This window comes from Theropithecus gelada, chromosome 6 (genome assembly GCF_003255815.1).
Source record: "Theropithecus gelada isolate Dixy chromosome 6, Tgel_1.0, whole genome shotgun sequence".
Lineage (NCBI taxonomy): Eukaryota > Metazoa > Chordata > Mammalia > Primates > Cercopithecidae > Theropithecus > Theropithecus gelada.
The window spans coordinates 156,454,531-156,479,046 of record NC_037673.1 but is presented as its reverse complement, the minus strand read 5'-3'; the positions used below and the strand labels follow the sequence as shown (position 1 = coordinate 156,479,046).

The window sequence follows — 24,516 nt, the reverse complement described above, 5'->3', positions numbered from 1 at the left end:
GGCGAGGTTGCGGGCGCCTGTAGTCCCAGCTACTCGGGAGGCTGAGGCAGGAGAATGGCGTAAACCCGGGAGGCGGAGCTTGCAGTGAGCTGAGATCCGGCCACTGCACTCCAGCCTGGGTGACAAAGCAAGAATCCGTCTCAAAAAAAAAAAAAAAAAAAAAAAGAAACTGGTAGTAGTAGTTGCCTCCATGGAGGGGAATTGGATGACTGGGGCCAAGGAAGTGAGAGAGACAGACTTTTCACTCCACATTTGTACCTTGTAAAGTGATACCTTGTGTGTGTCTTATCTATTGGTGTAAATGGCTTGTTTACATAACTGGATTGGTTAAATACATTATGATGCCTTCTATTATGGAATTCAGTGCAGCATTAAAAAGATGGGAAAGGCTGAGCGTAGTGACTCATGCTTGTAATCCTAGCACTTTGGGAGGCTGAGGCAGGATGATCGCTTGAAGCCAGGAGTTTGAGACCAGCCTGGGCAACACAGGGAGACCCCATCTCAACAGAAGAATTTACAAATTAGCTGGGTGTGGTGGTGCACACCTGTGGTCCCTGCTACTTGGGAGGATGAAGTAGGGGGATATCACGTGGGTTCAAGAGTTGAACACTGCAATGAGCTATGGTTGTGCCACTGCACTCTAGCCTGGGTAACAGAGTGATACTCTGTCTATAAAAACAAAAAAGAAAAGAAAAAAGGGAAAAACAAAAAAAATGAAAAGACTCAGATTCATCGATATGATAAGAAGTCAGGCAGGATGACTTGCTGATTAGTGAAAAAAGTGCTGGGTGATCCAATTTGTGTGAATACACATAACAACACACAGAGAAAATTCTGCAAAGTTGCATAGGCAAATATTAAACATGGTTATATCAATGGCGCTATGGTCTGAATGTTTGTCTCTCCCAAAATTAGTATGTTGAAACTTAATCCCCGTGCAGTGGTGTTGGTAAGTGGGTCCTGTGGAAGGCAAGTAGGTCACCAGGGCAGAACTCTGATGAATGGGGTCAGTGTACTTATAAAAGAGGCATTCGAGAGCCTGTTTGCCCCTTCTGCCATGTGAGGACATGTAGAAGTCACCATCTATGAGGGGCAGGTCCTCACCAGACACTGAATGTGCCTGCTCCTTGATCTTGGACTTCCCAGCCTCCAGAACTGTGAGCAATAAATTCTGTCGTTTATTATAAATTACCCAGTCTAAGGTATTTTGTTACAGCAGCCTGAATGGACTAAGGCAGGTGATATGATTATGGATGATTTTTCTTTTCTTTTTTATATTTTGCTGTTACGTATAAATTAGTTTTTGCTACCAAGAAAGAGAAAATTGTTCTCATTTTGAAAAGAATAAAAAATCAACAACTTGACAGCATGAATTTGAATTGTGGGAAGAGCAGGGCTGTAACCAACAGAGGAAAGGGCTGAAGTCATTTCTTTCTGTTTTTTTTTTTTTTTAGATGGGGTCTTACACTGTTGCCCAGGCTTGAGTGCAGTGGTGTGGTTATGGCTCATTGTACCCTTGACCTCCTGGGCTCAAGAGATCTTCCCCACTCAGCCTCCCTAGTAGCTGGGACTACAGGCCCATGCTACCACATGACGCTAATTTTTATTTTTTATGTGTAGGGATGGGAGTCTTCCTGTGTTGCCCAGGTTGGTCTCGAATTCCTGGTGTGATCCTCCTGCTTCAGCCTCTCAAAGTGCTGGGATTACAGGCATGAGTCACTGCTCCCAGCATGTGCCAAAGCAATTTCTAAGTGTTCCAGATCTGGTAATCACAGAGCAGGAGATATATACATATATATAGACATATCTATCTCTATATCTATCTATCTATCTATCTATCTATCTATCTATCTATCTATCCATCTCATATACATGTTAAATTAGATTGAAAATGACTAAGAACAACAATCTTTTTTTTTTAATCATTGATAGTTTTTCTTCTAAAATTTTAAAAATGTTTAGTAGTCCCCACTGTAATTCTATTGAAACCCAATTTGTATTCTATCACATTTTCTTAATTTGATGTTCTTAATCACAAATAGAGTATTTGCTTATTGCAACATGTGAAATAATACAGAGGTTATGAAAAAGCTAATAACCTACTCCTCCTCACTCCATCCTACCCCTTGAGGTAACTAAACTAATAAATAGCTTTTAAAAATTGGGTTAGACATTACTCTATAACTTGCTTTTTTAACTTAGATATCATGAGCAACCCTCCTAACTAATAGATTAGTAGATGTAGATCTAACCTATTTGTTTTGTTTGTTTGTTTGTTTGTTTGTTTGTTTTTGAGATGGAGCCTCACTCTGTCACCCAGGTTGGAGTGCAGTGGCGTGATCTCAGCTCACTGCAACTTCTGCCTCCCGGATTCAAGCAATTCTCTGGCTAATTTTTATATTTTTAGTAGAGAAGGTGTTTTGCCATGTTGGCCAGGCTTGTCTCGAACTCCTGACCTCAGGTGATCCATTTGCCTCAGCCTCCCAAAGTGCTGGGATTACAGGCGTGAGCCACTGTGCCCGGCCTAACCTATTTGTTTTAACACCACTGTGCATTTTACTATATTTAAAATTTTTTATTACACATAATCAAGTTAAACCTAAAATACCAAATCTTCCTTGCCCCAGCCACTACATTTCTAGGAATTTATCCTGAATATGTAGGCACAGACATATATACAAGAGTATTCATTCAACATTGTTTGTAGTAAAAGACCAAAAATAACCTAAATGTCAATCAACTGGGAAATTAATAAGTAAAATAGGACACTTCGTATAATGGATTATTATGCAGCCATGAAAACCAGCAGTAACTCTATGCATTCTGACATAGAACTATGTCTAAGATATGCCGTGCTGTTGAGTGAAAAATGAAACTTTCACAGAAGTGTTTCTAAAATGACACCATGAATCAAAATAAACAGAGTGAAAACACACATATTCTACATGCAAAAACACTCAAACATACACATACACATATGGATATGTATGCTTACAAATAAATAGACTGTTTTGGAAAGCATACACAATGTGGTAACAATGTTTACTTCAGGGGAAAAAATACTAGACTGTTGGGTGTGAATGTGGGGTAGGTAAGAGCAGAAGAATTTTTTCATTTTTTTTTTCTGATTCAAATAAGAATCTATGCATCATTAAAAAATAAACTAGTTGATTTTTAAAAATTGCTACAAGTAATCATGCAAAATAGTTACAAGGCATGATGGCACGGTCCAAGTTCCCTGTGGTCCTAAGTCTAAAAACAGGCATTCTTTATAAAACATTGTACAGAAAAAAAGTATAGAAAATCTCATATCCTGGAGTACATTTTTGTAATGTCCCAAGGCAGGGTTCTTATTCTGGAGTTAGAGGGTCCATGAACTCGGGTGAGGAAAAAACCCTCTTTAAAAAAAAAATACAAAAAACAAAAAACCCCAGACTAACCTTTGGCGGAAAGTTTGCATTTCCTTTGATAGGAATGTAGGCAAGCAGCCACACTAGAGTTAGCAGGATTTGTCACCATTAGAAATCAGGTTTGTGATAGCACATTACATTTGTTGCAGATAATCTTGAAATATTTCCACTTGTCAGTACTTCCAAATTATAGTAGTTATTTATTTGACTTGCTGCTAGATCTTGTTTAATATGTTAAAGGACATTTTTTACTCTATAATAAATTTGTTTTTTCAACATTATAACTGTATTTCAATATAATTGGTTTTCTTTGAAATCCTGTGTCTTTTATCTGATGTGTCGACTGTAAGAAGGGGCTTCATCAGATTGCCAAAGGGGTCCGCAAAACAATGAAGCCAAGGAACCTTGGTGTAAAGGTAAATGCCAAAGGGCTGGGGACAAGGAATCACAAATGGGCGCTGTGGGAAGTGTCCCTAGAAGCTGGGAGAAGGGATCCTACCGCTTCCTCTTGATGCCGGGGGCCGATTAATGGCCTGAATATATGAATCAGAGATGTAATTTTTTGTTGCTGTTCCAGTTGGTGGATCCTCCTCCTCCCCAACCAGCTGCCTCCCTGGATCTCCGCCCGGCCGGTGCTGGTGGTGTGAGCCCTGGGGCTGATGCCTGCAAATGACAGTGAGCCCGGCTTGCCCTTGGTCCCATTTTAACCTCCTTTTGGGGCACGGCCAGGGTGCTAAGCTCAGCCTCTAAGCAATGCATGTTAGCCTGGCAGGAAACTCTGTCTTGAAGAATTTCAAAAAGTGTGCAAAACTAAGCCCCAAATTCATCCAAGCAGGAGATAGAAAGCTTAGGAGGGAGCAAGACACTGTGGGCAGACACCCTTGGAAAAAGTTAAATGGAGCTCTAGGAGGAATGGGCCACTTGCATGTGCTAGAACATTCTGTTTCTGAACATTTTGAACTGAACTGCTCATTGGTGCAACTTTTATAGCACAATTGCTGCTCTCGCACCAGAGAGGGGCACTTGAGTGTTCAAAGGGTGGTCAGATGAGCTGCAGGTGGGTGTGCCCAGGAGTGTGCTGTTGATAGAGTCCTAAGAGCAGAGCCTGCCAGTGTGGACAGATTCTACTGTATCCTGAGCTGACTCACGTGCTGTCATGCCAGGAGGGGTGATGATGGCTGGGGTGAAGATGGCCCTCCGCCTGCACTGATTCCAGCCTCACAAGTCCTTAAAACACAGCTCACTTTCCTTTTCCTCCCCCAAATCTTATTTCAGCCCACTCTTCTTTCTGTCTCCTCTGCATTCTGGAGGCACCCATCATTCAGATGGCACCACTTAGCTTGTGCTGAAATTGATCCATTCCTTCATTTAATCATTTATTCCCTAAGTATTTAGTGCTGGCCAGCCATAGATTCAAATCCCAGCACAGCCACTCACTTGTATCATCAGGGCAAGTAAAATAAATGAACACTTTTTAAAAAAAATTTCAGACCCACATTTACAAAACTCCTGCTTCCCACAAAATACACACATGGTAAGTCACATTTTTCCTTCTTAAATGGATGATGACTTTGCTCTCTCATCATGAATCTTTCTCTGGACTGTTGAGGCTGTTCGTGCCCGTTTCTCTTTCCTCTCCATCTCAGGCTCTGGCATGAAACTGGGGTACTATTGGATGTCCACACTGTAAACACCCTTATTCCAAGTTTTAAAACAGGGAGACATTTTTATTGTTCAAATTGAGACACTTTTGAAAATAAGAAAGGGTTATTATGATAATTATAATTATGCTTTGATAATAGGCATAAAAGGAGACCATCTCAGTGAAATGGGACATATGGTCACCCCATTAGAGAACAGTGATATATTACCCAACAGAAAGACCCAGTGTGTCTTCAGAGCATTCACAAAGCTGGGGCGCCGGTATTTTTGGTGAAATAATCTGATATTAAAGAAATCAAAGTTACCTGCATGGAAAGAATCAGAATATTGTTGGCCTTCCTTACATTTATTTTAGGGCTCTATGCATATGTGTGTGTTTGTGTGTGTGTTTGTGTGTGTGTGTGTGTACATGTTTTAATTTATAATTTTATTATTCCCTTTTCAATACTGTAGGCCTTTAGAGGTCTCTATCTGGCTCTGCTATAAAGTCACTGGAATAGTTTTCTCTTTTTCTGCTTCTGCAGGGATCAACTCTGACCATATCCCTCTCAGAGGTGAGAGGCAAGTAACCAGGGCTAGTAGGGTGAGGGAATGTGTGAGGGCCAATTGGCAATGGGACAATCTCCCCCAGAGGCAGGTGGAATGGCAGTCTTTTAATAAAGAATGAAGAGGTCGTCCATTTTCAAGATCTACCTTGTGTCCATACGGGTCTTCACCTAGCCAATCCCTCTTCACTGGCTTCATGACCAGGTCCAGATCGGCGTTTTGGTTTTAGAATATGAGTCTATGACAGTCTGTTTGTAATGAACTTGTGGTAGTTTCAAGGAATGAGATAAGCCACTTAACCCCTCTAAGCCCATTTCCTTATTTGTTTACCTATGAATTTAATTTTTTTTGAGATGGAGTTTTGCTTTGTCTGCCAGGCTGGAGTGTAGTGGTGCAATCTTGGCTCACTGTAACCTCTGCCTCCCAGGTTCAAGTGATTCTCCTCCCTCAGCCTCCTGAGTAGCTGGGATTACAGGTGCCGCTACCATGCCCGGATAATTTTTGTATTTTTAATAGAGACAGGGTTTCACCATGTTGGCCAGCTTGGTCTCGAACTCCCGACCTCAGGTGATCCATCCACCTTGGACTCCCAAAGTGCTGGGATTACAGGTTTGAGTCACCACGGCCGGCCCCATTTCCTTATTTATAAAATGGGCAAAGCGTGAATACCTATCTGATGGGCCGTGGGAGGTTCAAGTACTAGAAGAAGTCTGGTACACACTGTGTGAATCCTATTGGTCATTGCTAATTTTTTTTTTTTTTTTTTGGTGAGACAGAGTCTCACTCTGTCACCCAGGTTGGAGTGCAGTGGCGCAATCTCTGCTTACTGCAAGCTGTGCCCCCTGGGTTCACGCCATTCTCCTGCCTCAGCCTCCCGAGTAGCTGGGACTACAGGCGCCCACCACCACGCCCAGCTAATTTTTTTGTATATTTAGTAGAGACAGGGTTTCACCTTGTTAGCCAGGATGGTCTCGATCTCCTGACCCCATGATCCACCCACCTCGGCCTCCCAAAGTGCTGGGATTACAGGCATGAGCCACCGCGCCCGGCCGGTCATTGCTATTTTTATGGAGTTTACTATGTACACATCCCTGGGCATGAAGGACAAGAAGACAATTTGAACTTGGACCATGCAAAGGTCTGCAGCCTGGCAGTGCTGCAAAAGTTGTGCACATCAGCCTTTATCCCCAGAGAGAAATGTGGCAAGCACCACAAACCAGGGATAAAGGGAGTGATTACTGATGAGGAAAAGGGTGGGATCCAGGAAGACTTCGCGAGAAAGGTGTAAACAGAACCACGTTTACAGACGAGCAGGAATTGGATATTCAGAGGGTATGAGAAACACACTGGTGGGAGAGGGAACAGATGCACAGAAAAAAGAAAATGCAAAGTGTATTTGGGACGTGGCAAATAATTTTACTTCAGCTGAGTGCACTCTTAATTATTCTTCTGGGCTCTGTACTATTCATTCATTCATTCATTCAGCTTGTGTGAACACCCGTGTTAGGCAGAGATTTAGTCACTGCTTAGAAGATGTTCACAGTAGGTAGAGGAGAAAGAGCAGTCAGGAGGTTGCTGGAAAGAGCCCTGAGGAGAGTAGCCTTAGGGCTTCCCTCTTCATGGGACCCTGTGCGGCCTCAGCAGGGGCCCTGCAATGCCCCCGCCATGGCCACACAGTTTTCAGAAGTAAGGTGTATTAATGAAATTGGTTATTCCCCTTATTTAAATATTATTCCCATTTCTCCTTATGTAGGTGGTTAATATAGGGGCCATGGACATTTTTGGGAACCAGCTAAGAGCCGAGTTAAGATTGACTTTGTTTGGGTTCTGTTGAATATACGTATGTGGTTTACAGTCTTTTCTTTCTGTGTAGCTAGGTCACCACTAGCCACAGTAACTGCAAAGTGAAAAAACAGCTTCTAGAAATACTCTCTTGCCCACGATGCCAACTCACCTGATCTTGTGGCATCAAGAGGCAGGACCAGAGGCAGATTCATGATGGTAGAGTGTCCCCATGGTGCTGGCACCACACGTAGGTGGGTGGGTGGTGGTGAATCCAGGTCTGAAATGTATGCAGCCAGAAACTAAACTGTAAAAAAGTGCTCTAAATTTTATGTGTTTCTCCAAATTTGATAAAAATCTGAAAAATGTATGTGATATTACCCATAAGTTGTGAAGCTGAAAAAAGTCTTCTAAAGCATCAATAATACAAGAGAAATTTTGACTTATCTTGCTAGAGGAACGACCCAATTATTTTTATCTTCTTTACGGTCTCACCAGGATACGGTGCCTCTTGGTTGCTGAATGACGGGCAGCCACATGCTTTTTCTTTCCTCCTTCTCACAATAAACTCTGGCTTCCCCAGTTTCCTTCCTGCACTTCCTTAAATCAGGCTCAGAGCCCCACTTCTAGGAGAGCTCCAAAGATGAACCCATCTGACTGCCTGCATTGCATCCATGTTCTGTCACTGATCAGCTGGGTAACCTGAGGCAAATCACTCAATCTCTCTGAGCTTCTGTTTCCTCATCTGTAAAATGGGGACAATACCAGCACCCACTTCACAATCCTGTGGACAGGTATGAATAAGGGAATACAGAGAAAGAACCCCTCTCCAGCATGGAGAGCACAGTAAGCCTGGCATTCAATGAGACCTAATAAATAGTAGCTATTAGTATTACTATTATCAACTGTGGTTAGGAAGCACAGTGACTGCAGAAACATTCTGCAGATATGGCAGGAAGCAATTTCCCACTGCTGCCCGGCAGACATCAGTTATTTTTACTAGCCACGCACACACTCAGGTAAAGGCATTTCCTACATAACATATCTTAATAGGCTCATCCATGATGGCACTGCAGCTACACACGCACCTGCTGGCATTTCTGTGAGCTGTTTTGCTCCAGCAGGGGTGGGTGCCTCTATGACGGGCCCCACCATCCTGTCGGACCTGGCAGGCATAGCTCTGCACACATCATTCTTCCCCTCCTGGCCCCTCTGCCCCAGACAGCCGAATCTCACAGCAAAGCTGAGGCTAACTCATTCACCCAGCCCTCCTTCCTTCTCTCTTGCCCTCACTTCTTTCCTTCCTCCCGTTTTCCTCACAAATATTTGTTGTGTCTAGCCGCCATGGTGTCTTCTATGATTCCAAGACTTTAGGAGACTCAGTAAAGTTTGAAAAAAATTTCTGAAAGGGACTGACATAGGGTACTAACTTTTAATTTTGCCAAGTAAGATATCAACACACACACACATACACACACACACAAACGCACACTGTTGCCACTAATTACCATTGTTCCATCAAAGAAGTGCTATTTCAGTGTCCCCAAATAGAAAAGACACAGTCTCTAGAAGAAAAAGACAATCGTGTATATGACATACATTTATTTTTTAAAGGAACACAGCATTTTCCTAACTTTTTTTCTGATTCGTCATAAGCCAGTAAAATCTCTGGGTGCCAGATCTCAGATAAATGTTGGAGAAGAAGTTTACTGACAACAGGAATAATATAATGAATGTTTATTGAGTGCCAAATGTGGTATTTGATAGACTCTACCGTTTACTAACTGTGTGATCTTGGGCAAAGTACTGAACCTCTCTGAACTCTAGTTCCCTCACCTGTAAAGACAGGGATGACGATGCTTGCTCTGCAAAGCCTTCCAGGGGTTTCTAGGCACAGGGAGGACTTGTGTGGTGCTGGCTGCATAACAGTCGCCAGGGAAACTTGTTAAAACTAAGATTCTTGGCGCTACAAGGAGAGAATCTGATGCAAGAGATCTACAATGGGGCCCAAGGACCTACGCCTTTAAGAACAGCCCCTCCTCCAGATGTTTCTGATGAACAGCTGGGTTTGGGTTGCTCACAGCCCCTGACTTTTGAGTTGGACTTGTCTACTCGACTTACGTGTGTGGCAGATTGTTCCTAGCATGGTGTGTTCAGAGGAAAATCTTGGGAGGTATCTTGTTTGCTGGGTTCAGCCTCCCCCCTCCCACTCTGTTCCCCTTCTCAACAAATGGTACCTCCATCTACTTAGAAACCCCAGGGTTATTCTGAACACATTTCCTCTCTCACGGACTCTCCTATGCTGTCACCAACCCATCCCCAGGTCCTTGAAGCTATCTGCTTCTCCACCTCCACTGCCCAGCCTGGTCTAGGTCATCATCATCTCTCACTGCCACTGCAAAGCCTCCTACCTGTCTCGTCTGAAGTGTATGCTCCACACAGTGGCTGCAGTCACTTTTAAAAGATGTGATTCAGACAGTGTCTTTCATCTGCTTCAAACCCTGCTATAGTGGCCAACGCACTTAAGATAAAAATCTAAAGTCCTTAATGTGGCCTAAAAGCCCCTGCATGGCCCGGCCTCTGCCCACGCCTCTGGCCCTGACACGCACCTGCCTCCGTTCTAATTCTCTGGGCTCTGTTAGTTCTCCACTCTCTCTGGCCTCAGGACTTTCAAGTGTGCCCCTCCTCCTGCCCACACCTTTCTTCCTCTATCAGCTGCCTTCACTGAATTAGCTTCTCCACACTGTTGAGGGTTCTACTTAAATGTCACTGCCTCAGGGACCTGTGATGTACTAACCCCTGTTTTAGAATTCTAGCAGCATCACACTCCTTTTCTTCAAGTCACTTGTTGCAATTTATGTTCACATTTGTTTGTGCATGTGTGTTTTTCAATATATCTGTGTTCCCCACTGGAGCCAAATTCTATGAAATATTAATTATTTTGCTCACCATTATATCATCAGTGTAATGCCTGGACACGGTACCCACTGAATAGATACATATTTATTCGGTGAATGGATGAATGAGTAAAGATGTGAACCCACATCACCAGAAGGGCAAGGTCTCTCCCACTTTTTCTTTCTGGTTGGGGTGACTGACAAAATGTCCAATCCTGAGAGACCCTTGTCATACACAGTACAGGAGAACATCGAGCCGTGAGCTAGAACATGGATGACCCACCTGATATGTCACGGGTTGGGCATTTTTTCAGGAGTGAGCAGGCAGTGGAAGAATGGCAGCTTTTGCAACAGAAGCATCGTTACTAGTTCTTGACAGTGTGGTTCTGGGTTTCCTGGAGAACATGTGCTACGAAAAAAGGTTGCTAAAAGACAGCAAAAGGGCAAGGCATTTCCTTGGTGTGGTGGAACAGGTATGGGTCTGTTCTGACAGTCCTGGATTCAACTTTTGGCTCTATGACTTACTTGATGTGTGACCTCGGACAGGAAGTTTTACCTCTCTGAGCTTCAGTATATTCATCTATAAAAAAGGAGCAGTTACTTTTGCCTGTTGGGGTAGCTGTGAGGATTAATGAGATAATGTCTGTAGGAGGCCTAGCAGAAAGTCTGGTACATAGTGTGTATCCAATACTGAATACAATCTCACCAGGCTGTAAGCCTCCTTCAATCAGGGGCCATGTTTGGTTTTGGCTTGATAACCCAGTATCTGGTGCAGTGCCTGGCATGTAGTAGATGCTTTAGGAAGTTCTTATTAGTGATTTAATACATGGTCAAATGGGTTTTACTTTAGCAGGATTTCCCTCTTCCAGGATGGAGTCCCATGTGTAAAAACTTCCCCCTTGCCAAGTACTCAAACCAATTGATTTCCTTGTGGGCAACTCAAATCCCTGTGTTTTGAAGTCTCAGAGCTGGAAGATGAATGTGTGTTTGTGGGGGTGGCTCTGTCTTGAGTCATCTCTGAGACCCTTATGCTTGCAGAAGGTGGAAATTTGTCAGCCCCCATTTGAATGAAAGGGCTGGAGGATCAGATCAATGGAGAAAGGGATTCCTATTTTGTTCCAATACTATAGAGAACACAACTGTTTCTTTGAAATTGACCTTCATTTATTTGGAGGGGAAAGCAGTTAGTTCAATAATGGCTTCCTGGTGCCTTCCAGCATTTTAAAAGACAGAAGAAAGATTTGGAGCAAGGCAAGGTTCCAGTGTTTTCTAAACAACTCACTAAGCCCAGCTACTGGTTGGCTGCCGAGCACTTCCTGCTACCAGCCCTGCATCCCCCCACTTCCCCTACTGCTGCAGTGCACATCCTCAATAGCTCAGTCACTTCTTGAGACCCTGACCAGGCCTTCCCCAGGTGGGCTGGAAGTTAGTCTTCATTCTAATGCTGGGCAGCTGAAGATTCTCTGACATCTTGCAAATGGCTCATGGAGTAAGAAATACTACTATATTCTATTTCAATTATTTCCTGTCCCTCCCTGGCCTGTTTCCAGGGGCCAAATAAAGAGGTCCTTGTTTGGTGGAGTCCATCCCTGCTCCTGAGTAAGTGAGCACTGGTCCCTGGTCCAACTTGGTCTGAGGCCACAGGGAAAGGGTGGGGAGGACATGGGGGAGGGTGTCCCAGGTGGGGAGAGGGCAGGAGGAGACAAGAGGCCCTGCTCTGCAGGCAGCCCAACCCTGCTCCCAGAAATAAAAATAAGAGATGAAGAAAAACAAATGAGGCCCCTGAACAGGATCCTGTAGGGGGCACAGCTATTTTCCCTCCTTCCCAGGAGAAATCCCAACCCTTCTCTCCCATAGAGAAAACAAACACAGCTATGGAAATCTTGTGCCATCCTGGCACCTGAAAGTCTATCACCAATTGGAAGTTGCTCCTACCTGCACTTCTCCCTTGGCCAAACACAGTCCTCTCCCACATCTGCTTCCTCCCCTTATGAGTGAAAAGGTTTTCATGGAAAATTTAGAATTTGGAACCTTCTTCAGATTCCAAAGAAGTTATTGTTCTATATCATGCTACTTTTGCTTGGGTGTTATTTCAACTCAGAGGAAGTAGAAACCTACATCTCTATTTTGCTGGAATGCTCTTCCTGAATCATTAAGAAACAGTAATTAAGTACCCTCTCTGTTTGAAGCTCTTGAGTACTTTTTGAAGCCCATCCCAAACCCAAGTCCTAGAGTCCACATTCCCCACCTTATCCATTCAGTTTTCAGGGAAGAAGGATGTTGATGGGGTTGGCTCAGGGACAAATCATTGGAAGATCTCTGGGAGATCATCGCATGATAGTCAGAAAGTTTTCATTGCCAGAAGAGAAACAAGATAGCATCAGGGTGGCAAGAACCTCTCACTTCCTATTGTGTGGAAGCTCAGGACCTGAGATGCTAGGGGTACAAGGTCTCAGAAAGGCACAGACAGAAAGGAGAGAGACGATGGGGGTAATGTGAGTGACGAGAAACTGAAGGTGGGCTTGATGACTTAAAGAGCAAGACCCAGAGAGAAGCCACATCATCTCACACTACGATGTGGCTGGGAAAGGTCTGAGATTGGCAGCATTTAAAACCCTGGCTTCCAGGGTACTGGGGCCTGAAGGAAACAGAGACATTTTCTGGCCAGTGATTCTCAAAGCCTGGTCTGTGGACTACCTCTTCAGAATCATCTGGTGGGCTGATTACACCTTCAGATTCCTGGGATCCTTCTGACTTACTGAATCCTATTCACCGGGGGTTCGGCCCAGGCAGCTACCATTGTTTATTAAGTTTCACAGGTGATTCTAATAGTTATCAAAGTTTGAGATCCCTTAAGCTGATTCAATCCCCTCTTCACCAGATATGAGACCTGAAGCCCAGAGAAGCAAAGCAAAAAGCCTAGGGCCGTAGAGCTAATTGATGGCAAAGCTCAAATGGGAACTCTGTTGCTCCTGATCACCGGAGCTGTGTTCTTCCCATTTCAATATGCTGGAAGCCTCCTTACCTGTTTGGAGCTATTTCCCCTGCCCCTAAAAGCCAAAGTCTGCACCTTTGATCCATTCCTGCATCCTGCTGAGGCCTTCTCCTTCCTGAGCATGCTCTGGTCACAGCCTCTGCAGACTGGAGAGCAGGGGCAAAGGAAGAAAGGAGAAAGACTCAGTTCTCTTCCAAGACTTTAGTAACAGGTGTGAGATTGGCAAATGAGTAGAGAAAGAGAAAAGACACAGTTATACTGAAGGGGAGATTGGGGTTTGGTTTGTACTGCTCATAGCTAACTTACATTGAGCATCTGCTATATACCAGATACTGTGCTAAGTCCTTCCTATACATTAGTGCAAACTCCATGGAGCAAATATTAATTAGCCCCATTTTGTAGATGAAGAAACTGAGGCTCATACAGGAGTAGTCATTTGGCCAAGGTCATATGGCTAATGGGAGGCCAAATCACCTCCATCAGCTCCGTGTACAACCATGATCTTTGTAATGGCCCAATGCCGTGTGAACTGTCATCCATTGTAAACCCAACAAGCCTGTGAAACAACCCTGAGACCTTGGGAAAGAAAAGCAAGCTTCCCTGCAATGGTATGTGATCACGCCTGGGGAGCAGAACTTTTTCAAACGCTTTCCACTTAACACTAACCACTGAAAATATTTCTGAAAGGTGTTAGCCTGCAGGCCTCCTTTAGAAAAGATGACATGGAGAAAAGGTTAGACGGCTTTTGAAAATCTTTTTCTTTTTTTCTTTCTTTTTAAATGGAAACGTGATATCCGTTTGCTTCCTTTCCATTTGCCTTTTTCTCTTGAAAGCATTGTGTCTTCAGAATTTATAGCTGCTTGAGGGATTTGGTTATATTTGGGTCTGACCTGAGACTCCGGTGTGATTGTAGGCATATGTGATCCGTGGCATGTAGCAGCTGTTACCACTCCTGATATCATGGCACATGACTGTGTCATGATAACCTCCCTCTCTTCATTTTCTGTAGTGTCCCCCAGGGATAGGAGAAGGAATCAAAGCAGATCAGTGCCTCAGAGGAAGGACAAGAGTTTCCCAGGCCATGTGGACAGCATGTGACGGATGCCCCCTTTTAGGGTTTACCTGCTAACCAGACCTTGACTTCTTCCTTAGAAAACATCAGGTAACCTTTTGAACAATTCAGTTAGTGGGACCACCAAACAAAAAGAAGATGAACACATTTTCATAAGAGGGGGAGGACGCACTGAATTCCATCTTACCAGGATTTGGTGTCTGTCAGCTAAGGTGAGGGGCAACTATAAATTGATTCTGGGCATTCCATAAATCACCAGAGTTAGAAATATTTTTGGGTAAAAACTAAAAATGTGTGACCCTCTAGTCATCTTCTCTTTCATATCTCAAGCTTTCAATAACTTAAAGTCTGCTTGGGGCTGTGTGGCTGTAAAATGCTCGTATTAACTGATAATGAACGTAGTATATATGGGTGATAGCTGTCAGTGAAGAGGGGAGGGAGAGAATGCAGCCTCTGCAAAGCTCTTGAGAAGTGTGGCTTCTGCACTAGCCCTGGAAATGCTGAATGAATGCTGCCTTTCTGTGTACGAGCTGCCTCCCTGCTTCCCAAATGCCGCATCTGCAGTAACTACAAACTATTTTGTAATGCTGCATTAGTGACGCTGCCTTAGCCGACACATCATTACTACTGAAATAACGCCGAAGTGATATTCAAGTCCAGTGTCCTTTTTAATTATTAAACCGAGGCTGTTGAGTGAGTCATTCCCCATACCAGATTTTCCTTCTGTGGTTCTATTTCTAGAAGCTAGTACCTTAGCGTGTTCTACTAACACCTGAGTTGGTTTTTAGCCAGCTCCCCAGTCTGCAAAGCCTTTGCAGAACAAACAATATTATTCAATCTCCAAACACGCACAGACTGCATAAGAAACAAAACCCACAAAAAACTTTAGAGTAAGCTCATCAGTAAACCCAAGGTCCAAAAATGCCCAGTTCCCCTCCTGCTAGTCCCCAACTTACCAAGCGGTAGAGCGATGAAGAAGGGTAGCCAGCACAAGATGAACATACCGACCACAATGCCCAACGTCTTAGCTGCTTTCTTTTCCCTGGAGAACTTAAAAAGTTTGACAGCTATGGAACTCCTGGGGTTGTGGCCCTTGGCCTTGGTACTGCTGAGGGCGTCCTCGTGAAAGTTCTTGGAGTGGATCCTCAGGGTCAGCTCCTTGGAGTTGGACATCTCCTTCATGACTCCTGCCTCTAGGTTCTTGGTGGTTCTCTTGGCCACTATATAGACACGGCAGTACATGACTAGAATGACCGCCAGAGGGATGTAGAAGGAGCCCAGGGAGGAGAAGAGGGCATAGAAGGGTTCTTCGGTGACCCCACACTCCTTATCATCGTTGGGTGCGGGCTCCTTCCACCCAAGGAGAGGCCCGATGGAGATGACTGTGGACAAGACCCAGACACTGAGCAGCGCCAAGATGGCCTTCCTCCGGGTGACCAGCGTGGGGTACTGCAGAGAGTAGCGCACCCCGATGTAGCGATCGATGGAGATGGCACACAGGCTCAGAATGGACGCTGTGCAGCACAGGACATCCACGGCTGCCCAGATGTCACAGAAGATCCGCCCCAGCACCCAGTAGCCGAGCACCTCTAGGGCCGCTGAGAAGGGCAGGACGGTGAAGCTCAACAGCAGGTCGGCCATGGCCAGGTTGACGATGAAGTAGTTGGTGGGCGTCCGCAGGTGCCGGTTGCAGGCCACAGACAAGATGACTAGGATGTTGCCCACGATGGCGAAGAGGATGAAGGCGCCCAGCACCAGGCCCACAGAGATGGCCCTGGTGATGTCCAGCTGGGGCAGTGTGGAGTTGCTCGAGGTCTGGTTGGGGCCAGTGAAGTTGGCATTTTTCAACTCTCCCCAGTGGGCAGGTGCTGATGTGTTGTGGCCGGTGTCCAGATCGGGATTCATCTTAGAGTTCGCCCTCCATAGCCAGGGGGATGATTAGGCTCGGAAGGGCTGCGGCGAAGGCTCCTCAGCTGCCCTGAAACTTTGCTTCCCCCGTGGTCTTCTTCCCAGAGGCGCCCTTCTGGCGTGGAGTCATCTCCCCCGGGCAGCCCAGCCCGGCAGCACGTCTCCTGCCTGCACCGAGCCGCGCGCTCGCCTGTCAGAGGGAGGAGGAGGAGAGAGAGGGTACGAGGCGGCAGCTCCAAGTTTAATGGTCCACGTCAGGCGCGCCGGGCCGGGCTCGCGGGGGAGCGGCGGGGAGGAGGGGGCGGCAGGGCCGGGGGCGCCCGGCGGTGCCCGGCTTGCGCGGGTCTGCGGACCGTGGCGCGTCCTCCGCCCAGCGAGCGCCGAGGAGGGTCTGCTTTCAATGAGCCGCCTCTGGGCTGACTGCACGGCGGTGACATCAGGCGGGGGAGCCCGGCGCCCTGACTCCGTGCGGCACTAGGGGGCAATGCGGGTCCAGCCAAGGCGCCCGCAGCCCCGACGCCGCCACCCGGGCAAGCCGGGAGGCCAGCCGCGTCCCCCGCCGCTCCCAGGGCGCGCCCCCTGCGGGGGGCTGGGGGGGAGGCAGGGGCCGGGAGGGCGGGACCTGGGCGTGGAGATCGCGGGTCACCCACCCCCTAGGCTGCCCGCTGGCGTTATTTTCCCGGCTAGTCACTCTTCCTTGTCAAAGGTGGGTTGGGGGCTGCCCCTGTAATCGGGGCTCCTGGAGTCAGGCCCCGGATTTAACGGGATATGCAAATTGTCCGGCACCTAAAAGAGGGAAAGAGAATTGTAGGGTTAGGCAGGTGGGAGGGACTTGAGTCGAATCTGAGGCCAGCATTCATCCTTCATCTCGCTCCCCTCGTCCCGTGCAAACTCTTTGGCCCCAGTAAAATCCGGCTTCTCTTCATCTTTTCATTCGCTCAGGCATTCACTCATTTATTCAGCCGATTGTTACTGAGTCTCCACTCTCTGCCCTGGCTCTAGGCGCTGTGGACATAGCAACTGAACAAAACAGACGGACTCCTGCCCTCTAGGAGTGTACCTTCTCCCCACAGAAGGCAGACAGTAAACTAAATAAGCAAATGATGAGGTGTGTAATGTGATGACAGGTGTTAGGCTGAAATAAAGTAAGGAGAGGGAAATACAGTGAGGCGTTTGTAGGGTGGATTTGAAATGTTAAGTGGGTACTTGGGAAGTCACTGAAGTGATATTTGAGGAAACCTGAAGGGAATTGAGGGAGGAAGCGAGCTGCTATCTGGGAGTGGGGGTGAGGGAGGTCAGAGACCTGGGGAAGGGACATAGAGTATCTTGGTTATTTGTTAAGTTTTTTCCTTTCTGTCTGAGATCCAGGTTGGACATTCAGTCAAAGGGATGCACTCCCAAAGGTGGGTGAATGGTACTTAGAAGAGAAAGTATGGGGAAAGAAAGAAAGAAAGAAAGAAAGAAAGAAAGAAAGAAAGAAAGAGAGAGAGAGAGAGAGAGAGAGAGAGAAGGAAGGAAGGAAGGAAGGAAGGAAGGAAGGAAGGAAGGAAGCCAAAGAACTTTATGTTAGTTCACATTTATCCAACAATTATTATGTCCTAGACAGTGTGCTGAGTTCTTTTTGCATTTTCTCATGACTCTCATGAGATAAAGAATATACTCTGCATCATTTCTATTTCATGGATGGTACACCAAATTACGGGGAAGTTTAGCTGTTTGCCTAAGTTCACAAAGCCATGGAGGAGAGCTGCTGGGAACTGAACGCAACTGTGGGGTCTCTCCCAAAGTTGGATACTCAGCTACTGTGTCACACTTTTCCCCCTGGGGCAAGGTAGGGGATGGAACCACTGTTGTAGATGGAGCTGCCTTTTGAGTAGTTAATTTTGGGGACTGAGTCACTGGTGCTGGGCAGGGACTCCCATGAATTGAGCGCTTACTGATACCCATGCATTTACTCATTTTCTTTGACTCTTTACAATTCTTTGAGAGAAGCATAACCATTGTTCATTGACAGATGAGAAATAGTGGTTCAGAGAGAGTCAGTTGATTCCTGAGGTCATAGGCTAGCAGATATACGGCAGAGCAATGGGTAGTGGCAGCTGGAGATTGAAAAGTAAAGCCTGATACCTTCTTTTACTCCAGTTCACAAGCCTGCATCTTGGGTTTCTCATCTTCTGCTCTTGATAGTCGTTATAACTTGATATTCACGGGTAGGGAAATCAGAAGTCACTCAGGGTGACTTACATCTAAGCTTCTCAATGTAGAGGTAAGTTCTTAACCTCTTTTTATTTTTATTTTTTGAGAAGGGAGGCAGGTGGTTATCACACACCTTTCGAAGGTTTTAATTTACTCCCAGCAAAATGCACAGCCTCTACAAATGTGCAAAATACACAATTTCAGGAGGTTTCCCTCGGGTTAAGAAATCTATGGTAGAGACAGCCCTGAAAATAGATTTTTTTTCTATTATAATTAAATTGCCCTAAGCTGTATTTGAAAATTTGAAAATAAGAGATTCACAAGTTTATAATGATTTAGATCTTCAGACGCTCTCAGAACCCTGGTTTGCTTATCTTCCTATGTTGGAGGTGGTGTACTAGGGAAACGGACCTGGCAAGCCGGACAGGTGCAGAGCTGGTTAGCAAACTCTGTTTCCCTGGCCTACAAGACAGTGCTCCTTCTGCTACTGCAGCCACTCATGACCTACACAGTGGGGTGTGAGACTGGAATAACTTGGCAGCCCTCTGCCAGGGGTCTGTATTAAAAGGAGAGGCTGTCCTTGGTCCTGGGTGGCTCAGACTAGTCTGTCTGCAGATAGGAGCCAGCTTAGATGATCTTTGAGATCCTGTAGCTCCAGGTGGTCAGCTTCTCTTGCTGGATAAAGTGGCCCCTGAAGGCACCTGCTGTCCTTTCTCTCATGTATTTTCCAGGGAAGGGGTGAGAGTGAGGTATCATGAACTCAGTTCCCACCATTCCCAATGTATTTTCAAGTCTAAGATAATGGGGCTTCTTTTGAGGTGGTTTACTTACAAGGGGGGAGGGAGGAGGAAGAAAATACCAGTAACCTGGCATGTAGCTGGCATTAGCACAAAGACAGGGGTGTAGGGGAGGGTAAGGGTGGGATAGAATAAAGAGCAAGTTCCAAATCCACATTTTGATTGTGGTGGCCCATTTCCCACTTCCCTGGGCATTAATTTCACCAGCTATTGAACAGCCAGCAACACACCATTGAATTTACTGAGGCTGTGTCTACATAATCACAGTAACCAGCTGCAATGTGAAAACTCAGCCTATCAGACATTTTTCTGTGGTGGCAAAAGGCCAGGAGGAAAAAAAGAGCAAATCTGAGATTCAGAGATGGTTTATCCTCATTGTGAAAGAAAATAGTTTGTTACCTAGATGAGAACTTATGTCTTGATTCAGGTGTCAGGATGTGGAAGAAATTATTGAGCCAGATTGACAAGTTCAAAATCCTCGCAGGTTTCAGACTTGTTGTCATTTACCAGTGTCTTTCGTGAAGACAAAACAAAGATCTCATTGTAAGGAGAACAGGTATTAGCCTTAATAGCAGCCATGTAGCAGGACCCCACTCAGCAACCTTTGCTAATGGTGCTTTCCTTGCTGCTCCTCCCCTCCCTTTGCTGGAGATGCCTCTTAACCCCTCTGGCTGATTTTTGACCCATGGACTTGACCATTTGTTTAGGTGTCATGAGAATACAGACGATATTTCATTTTCTCGGTACTCCCTGGGGCAAAGCCAAGCACAGAGCTCTGACTCACTCGACGCTTGTGGAAGAAGAATCTTTTCATTATCCGTCTTATTGCATTAGAAACCTCTGATGTTGCAGAACTCCCGTTTCTGTGAACCCTCCAGGGGAAGCTGCCACTGAAGTTGACCTGTAGGGAAACTGAAGCTATGGGAGATTCAAGGATCTGCTTAAGATATCTATGGGAGGAGATCTGTCATCTGTGATCATGCAAATTTTCATGGTGCTCTCTCTAGCTTTCAATTTGACCAGGCTTATAGAGAAGCATGTACTCTGTGTAAGCACCATGCTAAGTACCGTCGGTGAATCAACACTGAGCTAGGTGCTGTGGGAGATGATGATAACGCTAAAGCACTTTTAAGAGGGTGCCTACTGTGTGCCAGGCACTGTGTTAGGCAATCTATGTGCATTTCCTCAACTATTCACAACAGTGCAAGGGAGGAATTCTTTCCATTTTACAAATGAGGAAACTGAGGTTCAGAGAGGTTCTGTGACATGGCCAAGGCCATTCGGTGAGTAAGTAGCATTGGTATTCAAAGCATTGTTGTCTGGCTCCAAAACTTGCATCCTTCTCTCTGCACCAGACTGAGATTAAAACAAGAAAAAGGCAGCAGAAGGCTCAATATTAGCCTGAAGGAAATAACAGCAGAAAACAGAATGTGACCAGGGTCCTGAATAAGGCAGAGGTCAGGGAGGGGAGGGCAAAGGAGAGCTGTCTGGGAGAAAAGGTTCCTCAGTGGAGCACCTTAGGTTAGTCTTCCTTGCCTTCCAGGCCAGCACTTGATCTGCTGAGGGAGTTGAGAGCTAACTTGGATTTTAACTGCACTTCTGTCATTTAATGTTTACTGTGACTCTGGGCAGGAGAGTGAAGTGATGAAGAGCCTGGATCAGACATACCTGGGTTTATGTCCCACTTCCACTAATTTATTAGCTGTGTGTTCTTGGGCAAGTCACTTAACCCCTCTGGGCCCAGTTTTCTCACCTGTGAAATGAAGATCAGAATAGTTCCTAGCTCTACAGGGCTATGGTGAGGATGACATGTGAAAATGTGTGTAAAGTGCTCAGCACAGAGTAATAGTAATACTATCTGCTAGGAGTTAGTGCTTGCTAGGTGCCAGGCGCTGGGCCCAAAGTGCCTTCTGTATATTATCTTATTTAATCCTAATGATAACATTATGAGGTAGGTACTATTATTACTGACATTTGATAGATGAGGAATCTGAGGCCCAGAGTGGTTAAATGACTTGCCCGAGGCCACAGGACTAACAAGTGGCACAGCTGAAATACAAAATACCCAGTAAATGAGGCTAAACCCAAAAAAGGAATTGGAGGAGTGAGGCATCTGCTTTAGGAGGTACACTAGGGCCTGTGGGGACTCGAAGGATAATTTTTGTCCCAGCTGTACCCTGGTGACAGGATGAGATGCATTCTTTCTTCTGGGTGGGGTACATTAACTAGAGCAAAGCCTTCTCTTCTACCTCCAAAGGCAGCAGGTCAGAGGCTCCCAAGAGGGAGGAATTTCAGCTCCTTCTGGAAAGGACTGTGTTTTCTCTGTGGTCATTACAACTTGTCACTCTCTGGTGAGTATGCATTCCCCCAACCCAGAACTTCCAGTCATACAGCACTCCCTGGTAAGACAGAGAGAGCTCAGCGGCAGCCCTTTGCAGCAGGCTGGTAAAGATCAATTGGCAAGTCACCCAGGGGCTGAAAGTCACCCAGGGGCTGAATGCACATCACATATTCGGGGAGAGTCCGGGAGCTGGGGTGTGAGGTGGGGGCTGGGGTGTGAAGGCACAGGTTGCCAGAGGGAGAATCCCAAAGGCCTGCTGTCTCTGGAACTAGAGAGCAGATCCATTCTCTCTTATGCCTTCGTGCTATTCTGGTGGGACAGTGGAAACAGGCTGCCAAAACCCACCCATGCTGCTACAGAATCGAGGGCGAAGGGGAGTGTGTGCTGCTTTCTTGAATGACTCTGGCTGACCCTTGCTGGCCATGGGCTTGCCACTGTCACTTTGCCCAAAAATCTATGGTGCCTCCAGAATTTCTCTGGGAAAAGATCTTTAAGTTGCAGTCTGGTTTGAAGGTGGGCATGCCGCTGTTTGCCCCATGACCTTCTCAAGATAGATGTCATTGTCCACATCACAGATCCAGGGTAGGGAGTGGATAGAGATTTTACTGGGGCAAAAGTCCTCCCAAGCTTCCTTGGTATTGCTACTGCCAGGATCTATTTCCCAACCACATGTCCTAAAGTCATCAAAGGTTAAAAAAACAAAACAAAACAAAACAAAAAAAACCCCAGCAAAAAATACCTAGGGCAATAGATTCCTTACAGCTGACATTTCAGGGCTTTGGGCCCTCTGGGCTGCACTGCCACAAGTCAGGATGAGAGACTACAGAAGTGTCAGAACTAGAAAACTCTAGAGATCATCTAGTCCAGAGTCTGCAAACTACAATTCATGGATCAAATCCAGCCTTGTGCCTATTTTTGCAAATAAAGTTTTACTGGAACACAGCTATGCCAATTTGTTTTCATGTTGTCTATGGCTGCTTTCAGGTTATAATGGCAGAGTTGAGTAGCTGCAACAGAGACTGTCTGTCCTGTAAAGCCTAAAATATTTACTCCCTGGACCTTTGCAGAAAACATTTGTTAACCTTTCATCTAGTCTAACGCTCTTAATTTGCATATGAGAACACAGAGGCCCAGAAAGAGGAAGAAATTTGTCTGAGGTAGAGCCAGGGTCACTAGCCAGGAGATTTGACTCCATGCCCACAACTTGTTTTTGCCACCACTTTCATCTGTTTCTGCAGCATGGCACAGGCTCTGAGTTTGAATCTCGGCTTTAGTTGACCCAGATGTGTGACATTGGGCAAGCAACATAAACTCTTTCAGCCTCTTTATTTTCATCTGTGCCCAGAGGATAATGCTTTCTATTTCTTGAGATAATGCACATTCTGGGTGGTTGTGAAAATTAACTACATATAGTCTGTGTTGCTTAGGCTGGGAGCTGGCTCTTTAAAACACTCAACAAAAGACCTCTACTATTATTATATTGATGTTCTCCGTAATTTATATGTGTTTGTATGTATGTAGGATATGTATGTGTGTGTGTATGTGTGTATATATAAGTTGTGTCTCTCTCACTCCAAATTTCTGAAGGGAAAGGGCCTCCTAAACTAAAGGCCTCTTACCTGTAGTTCTTAAACTTTTGGGTTCTAGACCTTATTGAGAATTTGCTGCAAGCTGTGGATGCAGCTGTGGATACGTTCTTTACCCTCCACTTTTCCTGAATTCCTTATAGGGGCTTCCTCAGTGCCAAGTCCTTGGTAGGGCCCCTTGATCAATTGATTTCCATTTTGTTACTTCTTATTTTTGTTTGAGAAGCCTCTCTGTTGTAACTCTCTTTGTCTAGGCATAACCTCTTTCAATTTTGGGCAATAGAGCTAATTCAGTGTTTCACCATTTATCATGGAACAGAACTTGAACCGAATATAGTGAATTGACGCCGGCCTTCCTTGTCCTCCCGGAGTTTATAGTTTAAGATGAATAACGGGAATGTGCAATGGAGGATGCATAGAGAATTGTGTCTGACATTGAACAGGGATGTGAGTTAAATAAGGAAATAAATAAATACATGACACAAATCTCAAATTTCTCCATCCTTTTTCTTCTTCCTTTTTTTGTGCTCTCTGAACCAAACCATCCAATCCTTTTGGGGGATTTTCACTTGTAGCTATCAAGTTCAGAAAAGTCTAAAGGAAGCGGTGGGAACCTTTTCCTTGGGGGCATCTAAAAATTGTATCTGGAAAAAGTGTTAGAGCCCAGCTTTGGAGAGGACAGACCAGGCCCCAGGGGAGCAAGGCAAGGAAGTGATGTCAGAAGGCGGTTTCTGCCTTCTCATCTCCATTGTCTGGCAGAGGTGACAGCGTAGGGTCCTGGAATGAGTGTAGGCTTGCTTGGGAAATAGCGTGTGGCATGACTTGGGAATGGGGAGCATAGTAAAGGGGGGAGCAGGGTGAGAAAGGGGCAGTTTCCTTTGCCCATCTTCATCATGCATTGAGGAAAGCTGGGACAGGAAATGCCCAGCGTGTCTCTGCTGTTTACTGGACACCAAAACCAAAAGATATGGAAGGTTGCCTTGGGAGTCCTGAAAAGACAAGGGGAGAAAGAGGCAGTATTTTGGTTTTTTGGCTTCTTGTGACACTTCTTGAGTGAGTGCTCGGGGAATGGGGAAGATATTGTGGAGACTTTTAGACAGGAGCAGCCTGGTGTAATGGCAATTAGCTATGTGGTGTGAATTGCAAGTGCCTGGGTGGGCCCCAAATATTTCCCCTGCCCTTTGGAGTGCTACCCATTTACATTGCCTGCTTTCTTTGGTCCCATCTGAATTAACTCTGACTTACTGAGTGCAGTTATGCATGCAGCATTGTGCCAAGTGAATCCCTATGCATCATCTCATTTAATTCACCGAACAACACTTCC

General features: G+C 45.5%; 1 protein-coding gene across 1 annotated transcript in view; it reads right to left on the bottom strand.

The window, feature by feature from the left end:
- The window catches only part of ADRA1B (adrenoceptor alpha 1B), a 57,321-nt gene extending 40,572 nt beyond the window's left edge, over positions 1-16,749 (bottom strand). The window contains exon 1 of the mRNA XM_025389359.1: positions 15,321-16,749. Coding sequence (XP_025245144.1) covers positions 15,321-16,269 — 949 coding nt within the window. The 5' untranslated portion in view covers positions 16,270-16,749. The remainder of the gene's footprint in view (positions 1-15,320) is intronic.
- Between the last annotated feature and the right edge of the window lie 7,767 nt (positions 16,750-24,516).